The 14,010-nt window shown below is 44.8% G+C and overlaps 1 protein-coding gene across 4 annotated transcripts; it reads right to left on the minus strand.

Moving 5' to 3' along the window:
- Positions 1-285: 285 nt before the first annotated feature.
- On the minus strand, positions 286-10,132 carry SMIM17 (small integral membrane protein 17). 4 transcript variants are annotated; one of them, XM_053605911.1, is made up of 4 exons: positions 9,737-10,132; positions 4,588-4,853; positions 2,309-2,385; positions 286-687 (listed from the first exon to the last, which is right to left on the minus strand). In XM_053605911.1, exons 2-4 carry the CDS (start codon positions 4,754-4,756, stop codon positions 577-579), a joined length of 357 nt encoding a protein of 118 aa, XP_053461886.1. In that variant the 5' UTR covers positions 4,757-4,853; positions 9,737-10,132; the 3' UTR covers positions 286-576. The 4 variants fall into 4 exon arrangements, with proteins under 4 accessions (XP_053461886.1, XP_053461888.1, XP_053461887.1 ...); XM_053605913.1 differs by having other exon boundaries at positions 4,588-4,846; positions 9,737-9,770; XM_053605912.1 differs by lacking the exon at positions 9,737-10,132 and adding an exon at positions 9,620-9,653.
- Between the last annotated feature and the right edge of the window lie 3,878 nt (positions 10,133-14,010).

The following is a 14,010-nucleotide window of genomic DNA, read 5'->3' on the forward strand; positions in this document are numbered from 1 at the left end:
TTACTGGCAAATTCTTTTAAAATGTCAAAGGATTGACAATTTTCAAGCTACAGAAACTATTCAAAAGCATGGAAAAGGGTAAAACTTATTCAAGTCTTTCTTAGCCATGATACCAAAACTTCACAAAGATAGCACCAATCTCACATATAGACAGAGAGGCAAGAATTTTCCATGAAATATCAAGAAACAGAATTCAGTATATGAAAAGACTGAATTGGTGCACCACGTCCCTAAGAATGCAAAATTGATTTGTTGTTAGGAAACCTACCAGAGTTCATTGATCTCCACCTTCTTGGAAGTCATAAGACATCTTCCAGTTGGTGGCATCTTACAATTAATTAGCATTTTTCTTTCTCAGTGGTATACAAAATAATATGTGCTTTACAATCAGTGATATCTTAATTTCAATTAAATACAGTAATGTAAAACCTCACACCAAAAAGTTTTAAAAAATCATCTCAAAAAATGTTTGAAAGGCATTTGATAATATTCAACACTCATTTCTGATTTTTAACCAGCATACTTTCTTTAACATGACACAGGGCATCTATTTCAAAACAACAGCCACCATAATAGTTAAATAAGAAACATAACAGGCATCCCTGTTAAAACTAGAAACAAAAAAAGCACACACACTACCAAGACTATGGTTGTTTGTTGTGGAGCTTTTGACCACTCTGCAAAACCCTGAAACAGAAAAAAAAAGAAAAAAAAAAAGTAAGGATAAATATTGGAAAGGAAGGGGCCACCACTGCTATAGGATTATATGATTAGAAATGAAATGGCATATTAATAGAAAAGCCGTCTGAATTGAAAACTATATAACAGAGTAACTAGATATAGGATAACAAAAGAAAGTAACATACCTATGCTCTATCAGGAAGTTTCAGAATAAATGGGATGAAAATTTCAAAATGTTATAGGTATAAGGCCGGGCACGGTGGCTCACGCCTGTAATCCCAACACTCCGGGAGGCCTAGGCGGGCCTAGATTGCTTGAGCTCAGGAGTATGAGACCAGCCTGAGCAAGAGTGAGACCCCATCTCTAAAAGACTGCTGGGCGTTGTAGTGGGCACCTGTAGTCCCAGCAACTCTGGAGGCCGAGGCAAGAGAATTGCTTAAATCCAAGGAAGCTGTGATGCCACAGCACTCTACCAAGGGAGACAAAGTGAGACTGTCTCAAAAAAAAAAAAAAAAAAATGTGGTAGGTAGATAAAATCTCTACCATTTAAAAATACCATCTATACTAATGACTCCCCCCAAAAATGTGTATCATGTGCATGTGTCTGTTTGTGTGTGTGCACGTGTGGGTTTCTTGACCTAACCCCTCTCTTGAATTCCCAACTGTACATCTCACTCTCTATTTGCCATCTCTACTTGGATGTCTAACGTGCATCTTAAACCTCACATGTTCCAGACACATATTCTAATCCCTTCTCCCCTTCTCATGCACTCACCCCCTCCTTACTCCTCCAGGACCCTCCAGGACCCCCACTGTGGCACCCTTGACTCATCTTTTTCTCTCATCACCCACATTCAAGACATCAGCAAATGTTGTTGGCCTTCCCTGCAAAACATACCCAGAATCCAACCACTTCCAGCCCCATCATCTCTGTTGGACTCTTGCTACAGACCTTGCTTATTATCTCTATAGTTTCACCTGCTTTCCTCCCACTGGGTCAGCTAGGGTGCTCCTTCTAGCACTGAGTCACTCTTCGCCCTTCTCACTCGCTGTAGCCCCAGTCATCCCCAGGCCTTTGCAGTTCTGTTTTTTCTAACTGGAATGTCCTCCCTCCAGATATCCATAAACCCACTCTTTCACTTCCTTAGAAAACCTTTCCCTCACCACCTATTTAAAACAGAACACTCTCCCCATCCTTTGTAAACAAAGCTCCCCATCCTGCCCTTGCTCCTTCCCCAACTTCTCCCTCTAGTGCCCTCTTCACCACCTGACATGCCAGGTATGCTTATCACCTCTCCCCCTGATGACACTGCAAGCACTGTGAGGGCAAAGCCTTTGCTTTGCTGCTTTATCCCCTGTACCTGGACCCTGCCAGGCATGGAGTACCGGCTTTGTAGACTTTTGTGAAGTGAATGCATGTGTGGAAAGACCTACCCTGATGGAGTACAGGAAAACAAAAATGATGATAATTCTTAATGATGACAATTCTTCTCCAAATTAATGATGAGTTTACCACAATTGCTATTAAAATGCCAGGGAAGATTTGGGAACTAGCAATGTGACAACCTGCTGAGAGTTTCAGGGTGGGACACTCATGGGAAAGGAGGGATCCCCCCATCCATGTTACCTGGGAGTCCTCTGACTCGTCGTCTTCCTCCACTGAGCTCCACTCCTGGGTAAGCCCAGTCTCCTGAGAAGACAGGTCTGGTGGAGGTGGAGGAGGAAGGAGCCATGAGAAGGAGACCAGCTGGCCAGGTCAGCTCCTGCCCATCTCTGCCATCTCTCTCTCTGTCACACACGCACATGCACACACAGTCCAGCCCATGTGGTTCAGGTGGGGCTAAGAGAGTGAGAGACCTCAGTCCTAATCCTATCACTACCCAGAAGACTGAAACAGAATCATCTGCTGTCTCAGCCTTCATCCCTCCACCTGTCCGGTGAGATGAGAAATCCTTCCCTATGGACCTCCAGAAAAAGCCAGATGAGGGGGCAGAACAAAGATTTACAGAATTCAGCTGGAGTGGTGGGAACTTCCCCAGTTTCCAAAAGAACAGCCACTAGGGGAGAAATCTCCCCACAGTCAGAACATCAGCATCTCTGGGGTGGGGGTGGGAGCTGGGCAGAGACTGGTTGCTTCCAAGAGGGGGTTGCCAGAGGAGCTCCTGACCTCACAGTCAAGGCTGACCTTTGCTAGCCACACCTTCTGTCCACCCTTTGAGGAAAAATACAGTCAATAGTAGATGGACTGCACATACTTCCCTCCTCCCTTTCAAACTCCATCTATAAAGGTATCTGACATCGCTGAAAGTTTGGGAAAATATTCTTGTGGTTCCCCCCATGCAAATGGTATTTGGAAATAAACTTTTATTTTATTAATCTAAAAAAAAGTAATAGATGGACTGGTAGCTGGTACAGTCCCCTTCTGCTGTGCAGTGTCATTTAGGTGTCTCCATCTCAGCAAGTGGCACTGCCCTTCATCCAGCTGCTTTGGCCAAAATCCCATCTCTCTTTTTTTCCCCTTTCCCACATCTGTCAGCAAGAATATATTCCCCTCTGAAGGTGTCCCAAATCTCTCCACTTACCCCTCCTCTCTCCAACAGTTGAGGGAGTCTCCTAACCAGCCTCCCACCTTCCTTCCACTAGACTTTCGAACCTTGTGATCCATTCTCATGTGCAGTTACACACAGGCCTTCTCAACCCAGGCACTGCCCCCGTTTCCGGCTGTGCAGTTCTTTGTGGCAGGGCTCTGTGAATGCATGTAGGATGCTTGGCCCTGCCACTGTTGACTTCTTCCCACAGGCTGGCAGTGGCATCTCCCCAGATAGGATAACCCAGAATGTCTCCAGACTTTGCCAAAAGTCCCCCAGAGAGGGGAAGAGGTACAAAACCATCCCCGGTTGGAAACCACTGAGTTAGAGGAAATTTTCTGAAATTCAAGTGTCTTCCTCTTCAAAGTTCCCAGGGGCTCCTGATACTCAAATGATACACAAACTCCTTACCATGGTCTATGCCACAATCTACGCCCCAGGACTGGCCTTGGATGATTTGTCATTTTTTCCCCTCTCCTCTCTCTCCAGGGTCAAAGCCATTGTGTATAGCTTTAGCTGCCCACAATGCCCTTCCCCCGACTCTTGGGGAAACTGACTCTGTCCTGGGTCCTCAAGCCTGTTCTAACCACCTTCACTCAAGCAACTCTCCATCCATCACCCGTCTAATTGGCAGCTCTCGTCAACATCAGACATCACCTCTCCCTTTGTTTTTTAACCCTCTTATTGTCTATTTTCTCCATCTGAGCTCTACCAGGGCCATCTCATCCCCTGCTATATCCCCAGCCCCTGGCACATCGTTGGTGCTTGTGGTCAGTTTTTTGCACCAAGTGGACCTCAACTGGTTCATCTCTCCCTATGTCCACATGGTGCGAATTCTGGACCTGACTCTGTGATTTATTTTGAATGATGCCAGGTGAGTAAGTGGCCTGCCAGTAGAAGCTTTGAAGCTGCTTGTGATTTGGGGCATCCCCTCTTCTGCCTTTTCCGAGAACCCTGCGGCCACTTCCATGAGGAAGAACAAGCCTGGGATAGCCTGAAGGTGATGTGTGTCCTGTCCCCAGTACCACCCAGCCAGCCATTAGCCAGACAAGTGAATGAGACCATCTGAGACCGGTGGGCAAGTACAGGCAAGGGCAGCAGGAAATGTGTCCCCTGAGGCCAGGTTAACCTGCTGACCCACAGAATCACCAGCTGATAAATGATCACTGCTTTAAACCACTAAGTTTGGGAGTGGCTACCCAGCTGAAGTAGACTGACACAGAGCCCCATAAATATCTGTTGAAGGAATAAATGCTCAGGCCTTCCCTAGGCCCTGCCAAGACCTTTCCCCCACCTCACCCCTCCCAAAGGACCTTACCTTTCTCATCACTGTCATAGCTGGAGGCCCCAACTTCCACAGCCTCCCAGTCCCTGCTGAAGGTGGGAGGGGGTGGCTTGTCCCAGGTCCTGCTGTCCTGGGGCAGCAGCATTGAGGTCCTCTCGGGTGTCAGCAGCCCTCGAGTCTGCTCAGGTGTGAGACTCTGCATTTCCCCACGAGGAACTTGAGCTTCTGAGACAGGTGTTTCCTTCTCCCGTTCCAGGGCCCTGTCTGGTCTCCCAGGCACAGGATTCAGAACCTGAGGACTGACAGACATTTCATCACTTGGTGAATTGTTGGACCAGCCATATGCTAGACACTGTTCTAAGTACCAGAAATATAGCAGTGATCCCAGTGGAGGTCCCTGCCCTTTTAGAGGTTTATGTTACAGTTGGGAGAGAAAAAGAGAACAAAGGATATAGCATGATCGGTGGTGGTGACTGTTCTGAGGACAAAGCAGAAAAGGGGGAAATGTGTGTCACAGGGGTGTACACATGTTTACTCCACATCCCAAAGTACTCAGCCAGGGGCCTTCAGAAAAAGGGACTCACCCCCTAGAATCCTGCTGGCTATAGAGAGAACTCTTGTCTTCCCACCAGCCCCCTGACAGCCCCAGTTTCCTCCTTGGTTATCATTTTTGGAAAAACAGATTTATTTTTCACATGTGGATTAAAAGTCTAATTTAAAAAATACATATTCTGTGCCCATTGTGAGGGTGCATAACATGCCCCTTGAGTGAGGGGCTCTTCTACAAATGGATCTTTACGCTGGAAGTGAGAACAATGTAATCTAAATGTTGTACCCTCATATTAATTTGAATAAAGTTAAAAAATAAATATATAAAAAATATATATTCTTAGGCCAGACGCAGTGGCTCACACCTGTAATCCTAGCACTCTAGGAGGATGAGGCAGGTGGATTGCTTGAGCTCATGAGTTTGAGACCAGATGAGCAAAAGCAAGATCCCATCTCTACTAAAAATAGAAAAACTGAGGGAAGAGGATCGCTTGTGCCTGAGTTGGAGGTTGCTGTGAGCTATGATGCCATGGCACTCTACCCAGGGTGACAGCTTGAAAAAAATAAACAAATAAATTATATATATTTGTTTATTTTATATATATATATAGTTTGTTTGTTTTGTTTTGTTTTGTTTAGCAATGGGTCTTATTCTGTTGCCCAGACTGGTCTCAAACTCCTGTCCTAAAGTGATCCTCCCACCTTAACCTCCACAGTCACTAGAACTACAAGTGTGAGCCACTATATCCAGTTTAGTTTTAAATAAAATAATATTCTTTAATATTCTCATTCTATATCTGGTCAATCTGAAATCCAGGAAGTTGTTTGCAAGCAGATATCAGAACTATAATGACTTATGATTATATAACCCTTTGCCTTGAGACACTAATGGTGGGTTATATTCTTGTTTTAGGAGATAGTGCATGTCACCAATTTTGTACATATAACCCAAAGACTGTCTTTGTGAATAGTAACATTAAGAGAAAAAAAAACGAGTAAATTCTCTTGGAGTGCTAGGATTACAGGCATGAGCCACCGCGCTTGGCCTAAAACACTGACTCTTAATTCAGTTTCCCTAGCCTCCTCTCCCCACTGTCATGGTCCCCTGCTCTTGTTCAGCTGGATAAAGTGGCCTCCACCACGTCCTCCCTGCCTCCCTCAACCTGTTCTCACCCTTACTGCCAGCTGTGTTCAGTATCCCGATTGTGAGGTTGTGAGCAGAGGACACAACCCCTGTCTGTCCCTGCAGTCTCCCATCTCCAGGATGGCCCAGGGGGAGATTTGAGATACACCCAGGACTCTGTAACACCAAACCCAGGAAGAGCTCTTCAGACCCTTTGATCTTCCTATTACCTTAAGGAGAAGGTCTGGCTTGGTGCATTCAATGTGCCTGAAGGATCTCTCTCACTGAGCTCCCCTTCAGACCCAGCTCAAGCAGGCAAATATCCAGAACACAAAGACTTCCCTGTGTTTATTTTCATGGTTAACCTCAATAACTGCAAAAAAAAAAAAATTTTTTTTTGAAGCGATAACCTGTAGTTCCAGCACTGTAAGAGGATGAGGCAGGAGGATTGAAGCTACAGTGAACTATGACCCTGCCACTGTACTCCAGCCTGGGTGACAGAGGGAGACTGTCTCTAAAAAGGGGGGTGAGGGGGATGGAGAGAAAAAGAGAAAATGCGGTATATAGTGTAAATATGTATACCATAAAAATAATAAAAGTAATATTGGCTTTCCCTTTGTAACTGATAGAAAGTTTCCCTTTGCAATTCATTGAGGTGATTTCAAAAGCAGGCTGACTCATGCATGCTGGTGGGAGTTTCTACTGCTTCAACTCTTTGGAAAACTATTTGGCAACATCTAGGAAAGTTGTACCCCAGCAGGCTCAGAAATTCCACCCCCAGGCACTTCCCTAAGAGCAAGGAAAGCCTGTGTCCACCCACACACTTGGACCTGAGTGTTGCTGATATCAGCTACATTCACAAAGTGGTTATATTCACAGTCAAAAGCTCTCATATACCTCATGAAAAAATGCTAAGTGCCCAAATGTTGATCAACAAGAGAATGTAAGAATAGAGTGCAGTCTATTCATACAGTAGAGCATTACCCAACAATAAGAAGAGTAAATAAAAGGATATAGGCAACAATAGGAATGAATCTAAATATACATATATGTATATATATATTTTATATAAATATCCCTCAATATATTATATTGTAAATATATTTTAAATATAAATAATTATATACATATATAACTTTAAACATATTTATATTACATGTATAAATGTAAATAAATATATTTTAATATATATTATTTATACTTACATTATACATATATCTATATATGAGTGACAAAAGCCAGACACAAAGGAATACATATTTGTGATTTTACTGATACAAAAAAAAAAGTCTGGAACAGGTAAAATGAGTCCATATTGATCAAAGTCAGAATAGGGTTATTCTGGGGTAGTGGACACATTCTGGGATAGCCAGAAATGGTCTCCATCTTGATCTGAGTGGTGGTCACACAAGCAACCTTTGTCCAAACTCCCTGGGCTCTACCATCACTGAACTGTACACTAACTGTACATTACTCTATGTCTTTTTTAGATCTCACTGAAAAAGGGAAACTAAAATAAAATACAAATCGTTTAAATTTCATGTCATTGTATTTGTGGGTTGCTGCATTTCTCTGTTTCAATATATACTGTAAACACGACCATGAATTTGACACTTTAAATAGTTCACCTTCCCCTGGAGGAGAAAAATGAGTTGAGTGAACAGACGGGACCAGACAGAGCACAGACCCAGCATTCTAACAGACAGAAAGCCTGGTAGTAAGAGTTGGAACTCAAATGCCTCCAGAGTTTGGACAGATAGGGAGGAAAAAAAAAAAAAAAAAAAAGACATCAAGAGCCCCCCTCTATCCAGTTTTAACTTTCACTCTTCTGTAATTGAAAATGAAATATGGGTACAGAGAAATACCTCTCTATTGTAAGGAGAGCATGAACCAACAGCAACTGGTATATACCATGGGAAGAGTGATAGGGGATGGTGAGGACTGTGGCAAAAGAGAAGTCAGGTGCCCTGTCTGAAAAAGCTATCCCATTCAGTCCAGCTAATGTTTGCTGAGCAAAAATACGGCACAGATGTTGCCCATCTGATTTCTCAAAAGAAGATGGAAAATGTGTATTTTCAGATGACATCTGCTCTTTATAATGTCAACCAAACATCATACGAACCAAACAGCACCAGTGGTGGGACTAATGTAGACCCCGGGGCTGTTAGTTTGCATCCTCAGTGTGGGATGGGGAGCATCTGGGGGTGAGGAAAGGAGGGTCCTAGACAACATTTTTCAAGGAAAAAAATAACATTCTGGCCTTGATGGGAAAGAGTGGGAGAGAGTACCTGTTGTTTTGTTTATTGCTTTGTATTTAATATGAGACGTCGCAGGGGTCCTCAAACTTTCAAACTTTTTAAACAGGGGCCAGTTCACTGTCTCTCAGCCCGTTGGAGGGCCGGACTATAGTTTAAAAAAAGAAAAAAAAAAACTGGGTGGCGCCTGTGGCTCAAGGAGTAGGGCGCCAGTCCCATATGCCGGAGGTGGCGGGTTCAAACCCAGCCCCGGCCAAAAACCACAAAAAAACAAAAAAAAAAAAAGAAAAAAAAACTATGAACAAATTCCTATGCATACTGCACATATCTTATTTTGAAGTAAAAAAACAAAACGGGAACAAATACAATCACACCGCCACATGTGGCCCGCAGGCCGTAGTTTGAGGACCCCCGATAGGGAGTTGGGCTGAAGGGGAGCAGGTATGGGAGTAGGAGAAAATGCAGTCAAGAGGGGTGACCGATGGAGAAGACAGGAGGTCAAAGTCAGAAGAAACATCAGACGGAGGAGGGGAGAGGACACAGAAGGATAGAGGAGTGTGGAGTGGGAGAGACCGAACTTCACAGCCCCGCGTTCTTGGTGAAATTGAAGGAATGGATGGGATGCGGTAACAACAGTAACAGCAATAACCATACAGGCGACCTTTCCTGCTGAGCGCCTGTAAGACTTTTCTTCGCCCAGATCGCTCCATAACTCTCCTCGGCAGATACTGTTATGATTCCATTTTACAGCCGAGAAAGTCCCTCCATCAAAGCCACACAGCTCCAAAGCGCAGGGGCGGAGATTCGAAACCTGCGTGCGCTCGGAGCCTGGGCTCCCAGCCACTGCAGGACCGGACGCCTGCGACCGCAGACCCGGGACCCCAGCGGAACAAAGGCACACGTGCACACGCTGCCCACGAGGGCGCACGGACACTTACATGGACGCTGGGACCAGAGCCCATCCTGTCCCTACCAAGCGGAGGTGGGAATTCACATACCACGTACAGCGGAGAAGACAGATCTCTTGAGGCCGGCCCTGAGATACCCCCGCCCGTGCCCACCGGATGGGCTCGGAAACCCGCGTTCCTCCGGCCCCCGGCCCAGCAGCGGCTCTGCCTCCACCCCCACCCATACACACCGGAATGGTCGCACATCCACACTCGCGCGGGAGCCCGGAGCACCGCTTGCGTCCCGCCCCCTCACCCCCCAACACACATACTCCTTCCAACCCGCGGGGGTCCCTCGGAGGACTCACCCTCCCGAACAAGGCCCTGCCGGGGCACTGCAGAGCCGGCGCCGCCCAGACCTCTGCTGCGCAGACGCGGAGGCTGCGGGTGGGAGGCGGGGGCAGTCGGGAGGGTGGGCGGCCTTCTTCCCTCCTCCTGCTGGAGCCTGCAAGTACAGGGAACCAGGGAGGGGGAGGAGGGGCACCCAGAGCGAGCTCTAGCGGAGTGGTCGCGGCGGGTGGGGAGGCCGGAGTGGGTGTGGTCCTGTGCCCCGCCCCAGGGTTGGTCAAGGTGGACAGGTCGTACCTCCCCGGCTGACCCGCACCCAGGTTAGAGCGACGTTCGCTGCTGGAGACGACCACTAAGGCCAAAAGCTTTGCACAAACCCCTCGGCGATTCTCCAGGCGGCAAACCCGAGAGCCCAGTGGGCGGCAGGGGAAACCCTGAGGCCGGACCGACTGCCTGGAGTCAGAGATCAGCTTGGCCATTTGCTGCTAGTGTCCTTGGTTGTGTTACTTAACCTCCGTTTCCTAACTCTGTTAAGTGGGAACAATTACGGTGACCACCTCCCAAGATTGCTGTGAAAGTAAACAATAAAAAATAAGTAATACATGTACAATACTTATAACCATGCCTAAAAGCTGCTGTTATAATCAGTGATCATTATTATTCAAATGCTATATTCCAATCACTATTGCCAAGTTGCTCTTAGGAAGTCTACATCAATTTTTTTTAAATTGTTGACAAAGGCATGGGGTGGTGGGAAAGTGGTCTCCCGTTGTGATCTTATTTTCCTTCCCCTGGCTACTAGTGAATGAAGCAAATTTACATTTTTGTTGACTACTTTTATTTTCTCTTCTGTGAATTACCTTTTCATCTCCCTGTTTATTAGTGTTTGTTTTATTTTGTTTTGAGACAGGGTCTCACTTTGTTGCCCTGGGTAAGTTGCAGTGGCACCATCATAGCTACTGCAACTTCCAAACTCCTGGGCTCAAACGATCCTCCTGCCTCAGCCTCCCATGTAGCTGGGACTGCAGGTTCCCACCATAACACCTGGCTAATTTTTCTATTTTTTGTAGAAATGGAGAATCTTGTTCTTGCTGGTCTTGAACTCCTGAGTTCAAGCAACCCTCCCACCTCAACCTCCCAAAGTGTTAGGATTATAGGCATGAATCACCATGCCCAGCTTTTTCTTATTAATTCTTTTTATATTCTGGAAAGTAATCCTTGCTTGTTACTCTATCTATGGCACATATATATATATATATCTGAGTAGTGGTCACACAAGCAACCTTTGTACAAACTCACTAGGCTCTACCATATAAATATATAAATATATAGAGAGCCCAAACTCACTAGGCTCTCTCTCTCTCTCTCTCTCTCTCTATATATATATATATATATTTTTTTTTTTTTTTTGAGACAGAGTCTCACTTGCTTACCCTTTGTGGAGTGCTATAGTGTGATAGCTCACAGCAACCTCAAACTCTTGGGCTCAAATGATTCCCTTGCCTCAGCCCTGGTAGCTGGGACTATAGGCGCCCACAACAACACCCAGGTTTTTTTTTTTATTTGGTTTAGCTGACCCAGGCCAGGTTCAAACCCACCAGCTCAGGAGCATGAGCAATGGGTGCCCCTATGGCAAATATTTTCTCCTGGCCTTTCCCTTATCTTTTTACTATGTTTACATAGTACCTTGAGTTTTGCATTTTGATAAAAATCCAAGATATCTATTTTTTATATTTTTTGATTTTGGGGTCTTATTTAAGATGCCTTCCTCACCCTATTCTCATAAACACATTCCTTGAAAACCTTAACACTTTACAGTCTTGTATATGTTTAGTTACTTGAACTTTCTGGAATTTTTTTTTAATGATGTGAGGCAAAGATTTAACTTTCTTTTCCAAATGGATAGACAGTTGAATGATCCTGTTTATGCAGAAAGCAAATCAAAATAACTATTATTTATTCAACAAATACTATGAGCAAAGGCATCTTATGTGCATTATCTTATTTAATTCCAAAGCCCAAGTGGTTAATATTCACATTTTACAGAGAAGAAAACTGGGGCATAAAGGAGTTAAATAATTTGCCCAAAGGACAACACAGCAAGAATATGGAAAGATTAAGATTGGGTTTTCTTATAAGTTTCCAGATATGTGACTTATTTGGGAGGAGAACTTCCTCTGTTTAGGAGGTAAGTGTCCAGCCATTCCTCTGAAGGATAGTTCAGAGTGTGGAAAGAGAAGAGATGGACTGTTAAAGAATTAGACATTTGATTCAATCCTCACCACTTCTCATTAAGAGAAGACATTTAGTGCAGAACAGCAGGGGAGCTGCCCTAGGTCATGGAGCCCAGGGGCAGGGATCAAAGGCTGGGCCTCCAAACGCAGAAGTGAATTAACTAGATCTCAGTTTCTTTATCTGCAGAATTGGGGGAAGGGGAATGGCTCTTACCTCATATATTGTTGTGAACAACGAGTAAGTTGATGTATGTGCCTCATACGTAGTGGGTGCTCCATAAATGTCACTAATATCACCAGCATTTTTTGAACAGCAGATCCTCAACATAAGGACAACTCCAGTTGTGATCCTAATAATCCAGATAAATTATTGGCTGTTCTTAAAATATACTCAAGTTTGAGGAGTATCCCCAGAATCCTGAGGGAAAGAATATTATCAAATAATTCCTGAGGAGGTGATTTTATCCAGAAAGAGAGGGGAAAACAGTGGAGGGAGCATGAGTGAAATCTCTGCCCATGCTTTTAATGTTTCTTGAACTTTGATTTTTCATACATCCTTTTCCAACATTTGCCTTGTCTTGGGTAAATGGCCACCACATTCAAGACTACTTCTTCCATTTTCACATAACATTCATATTACTATTTACTTAATATTTTTATTTTAAAGTGAGCTTGTTTTCTTTTTTCTTTTCTTTTTATTTCTTGGAGGCAGAGTCTCACTTTGTCACCCTTGGTAGAGTGCCATAGCGTTACAGTTCACAGTAACCTCGAACTCTTGGGCTTAAGTGATTCTCTTGCCTCAGCCTCCCAAGTAGCTGGGATTACAGGCGACTGCCACAACGCCCAGCTATTTTTTGTTGTTGTTGTGTTGTTATTTTTGTCAATGTTGTTTTTTAGCAGGCCCAGGCCGGGTTTGAACCCACCATCCCTGGTGCATGTAGCCAGCACCCTAACCACTGAGCTATGGATGCTGAGCCCAACAAATATTTATTAAACTACTACTATGTGGCAAATGCTGACCTGGGTGGCCAAGACTATCAATGTCTATGGACTAATGGAGTTTACATTCTAATGATGAAACAGGCACTGACAAGGAAGTGTAAAATAAAACATAGTTTATGCTAAATTCCATGAAGTGCATGAAATAGATCAATATGATATTAATAAGACTGTTAGATGAAAGTTGTCAGGAAAGACCTTTTGAAGAGTTGACACTTTGAGCTAAGATCCCCAAAGATGGAAAAGAGCCAGTTATGCTAGAATCCAGAACGTCAGAGGCAAAGACCATGGAAAACCAACAAGGAGGACAGTGTCGTCAGAGTGGGCAGGCAAGGGAGAAAGTGATGACAAGTGAGATCAGAGAGGCACCCAGAGTCTGGAGACCCTCAGGAAGGTCTCTGAACTTTTTTGTAAGTGTGTTGGGAAGCAGTAGCAGGGTATTGAGGAGTGGTGTGATAGACTCTGATTCCCATAACCAAAGGGTTACTGAAGCTGCTATGGGGAGGAGGTGTTAGAAAGGGTAATATGTAGAGTGGGAAGATCATTTAGAAGATTCTTGAAATAAACCAGGTGAGAAATTGTGTTTGCCTGGGTTAAGGTGGTGTTAATGGGGCAGAGAGCAGTGAATAGATTCAGGATTAACCCTATAGGTAAGGCTGAGAGGACTCACTGATGGATGGAATGGGTTGGGGCAGGAGAGGAAGGGCGGAATCAAAGAAAACTTTCAGGCTTTGGGCCTGAGCAACTGAGAGCTCTTAAGTACGCTTTGTGGAATAAAGGCTCTTTGTGGGGGAAATCCAGTTCCTTTTGGAGCATGTTAATTGTTGCATACCTGCATTTCTGAGGTTAACACGAGGAAAGCCTGGATTGTGCCAATATCCCTATCTGCAGACTCTAGGGAGGAGTGTTGGGGGTTGAGTTCACTTACCTCAGAAGAGCACACGAACCTTGAACCGGATGGCGAAAAGACGCCTCTGTCGCTGTCCACGGTGCTGAATCGGCCCAGTGAGCTCCGCACACTGCCGGACCACTGCTAAGGGCTGGCCCACGAGGGCGCTGTC

Source organism: Nycticebus coucang, chromosome 10, assembly GCF_027406575.1.
Source record: "Nycticebus coucang isolate mNycCou1 chromosome 10, mNycCou1.pri, whole genome shotgun sequence".
Lineage (NCBI taxonomy): Eukaryota > Metazoa > Chordata > Mammalia > Primates > Lorisidae > Nycticebus > Nycticebus coucang.

Coding starts and splice junctions, on each gene's coding strand:
- SMIM17 (XM_053605911.1), bottom strand. CDS start 4,756: ATGCAGAGTCTCACACCTGAGCAGACTCGAGGGCTGCTGACACCCGAG. Junction 2,386..4,587: donor CTATGACAGTGATGAGAAAG/GTAAGGTCCTTT, acceptor CACCTCCACCAG/ACCTGTCTTCTCAGGAGACT. Junction 688..2,308: donor ACGAGTCAGAGGACTCCCAG/GTAACATGGATG, acceptor TTTCTGTTTCAG/GGTTTTGCAGAGTGGTCAAA.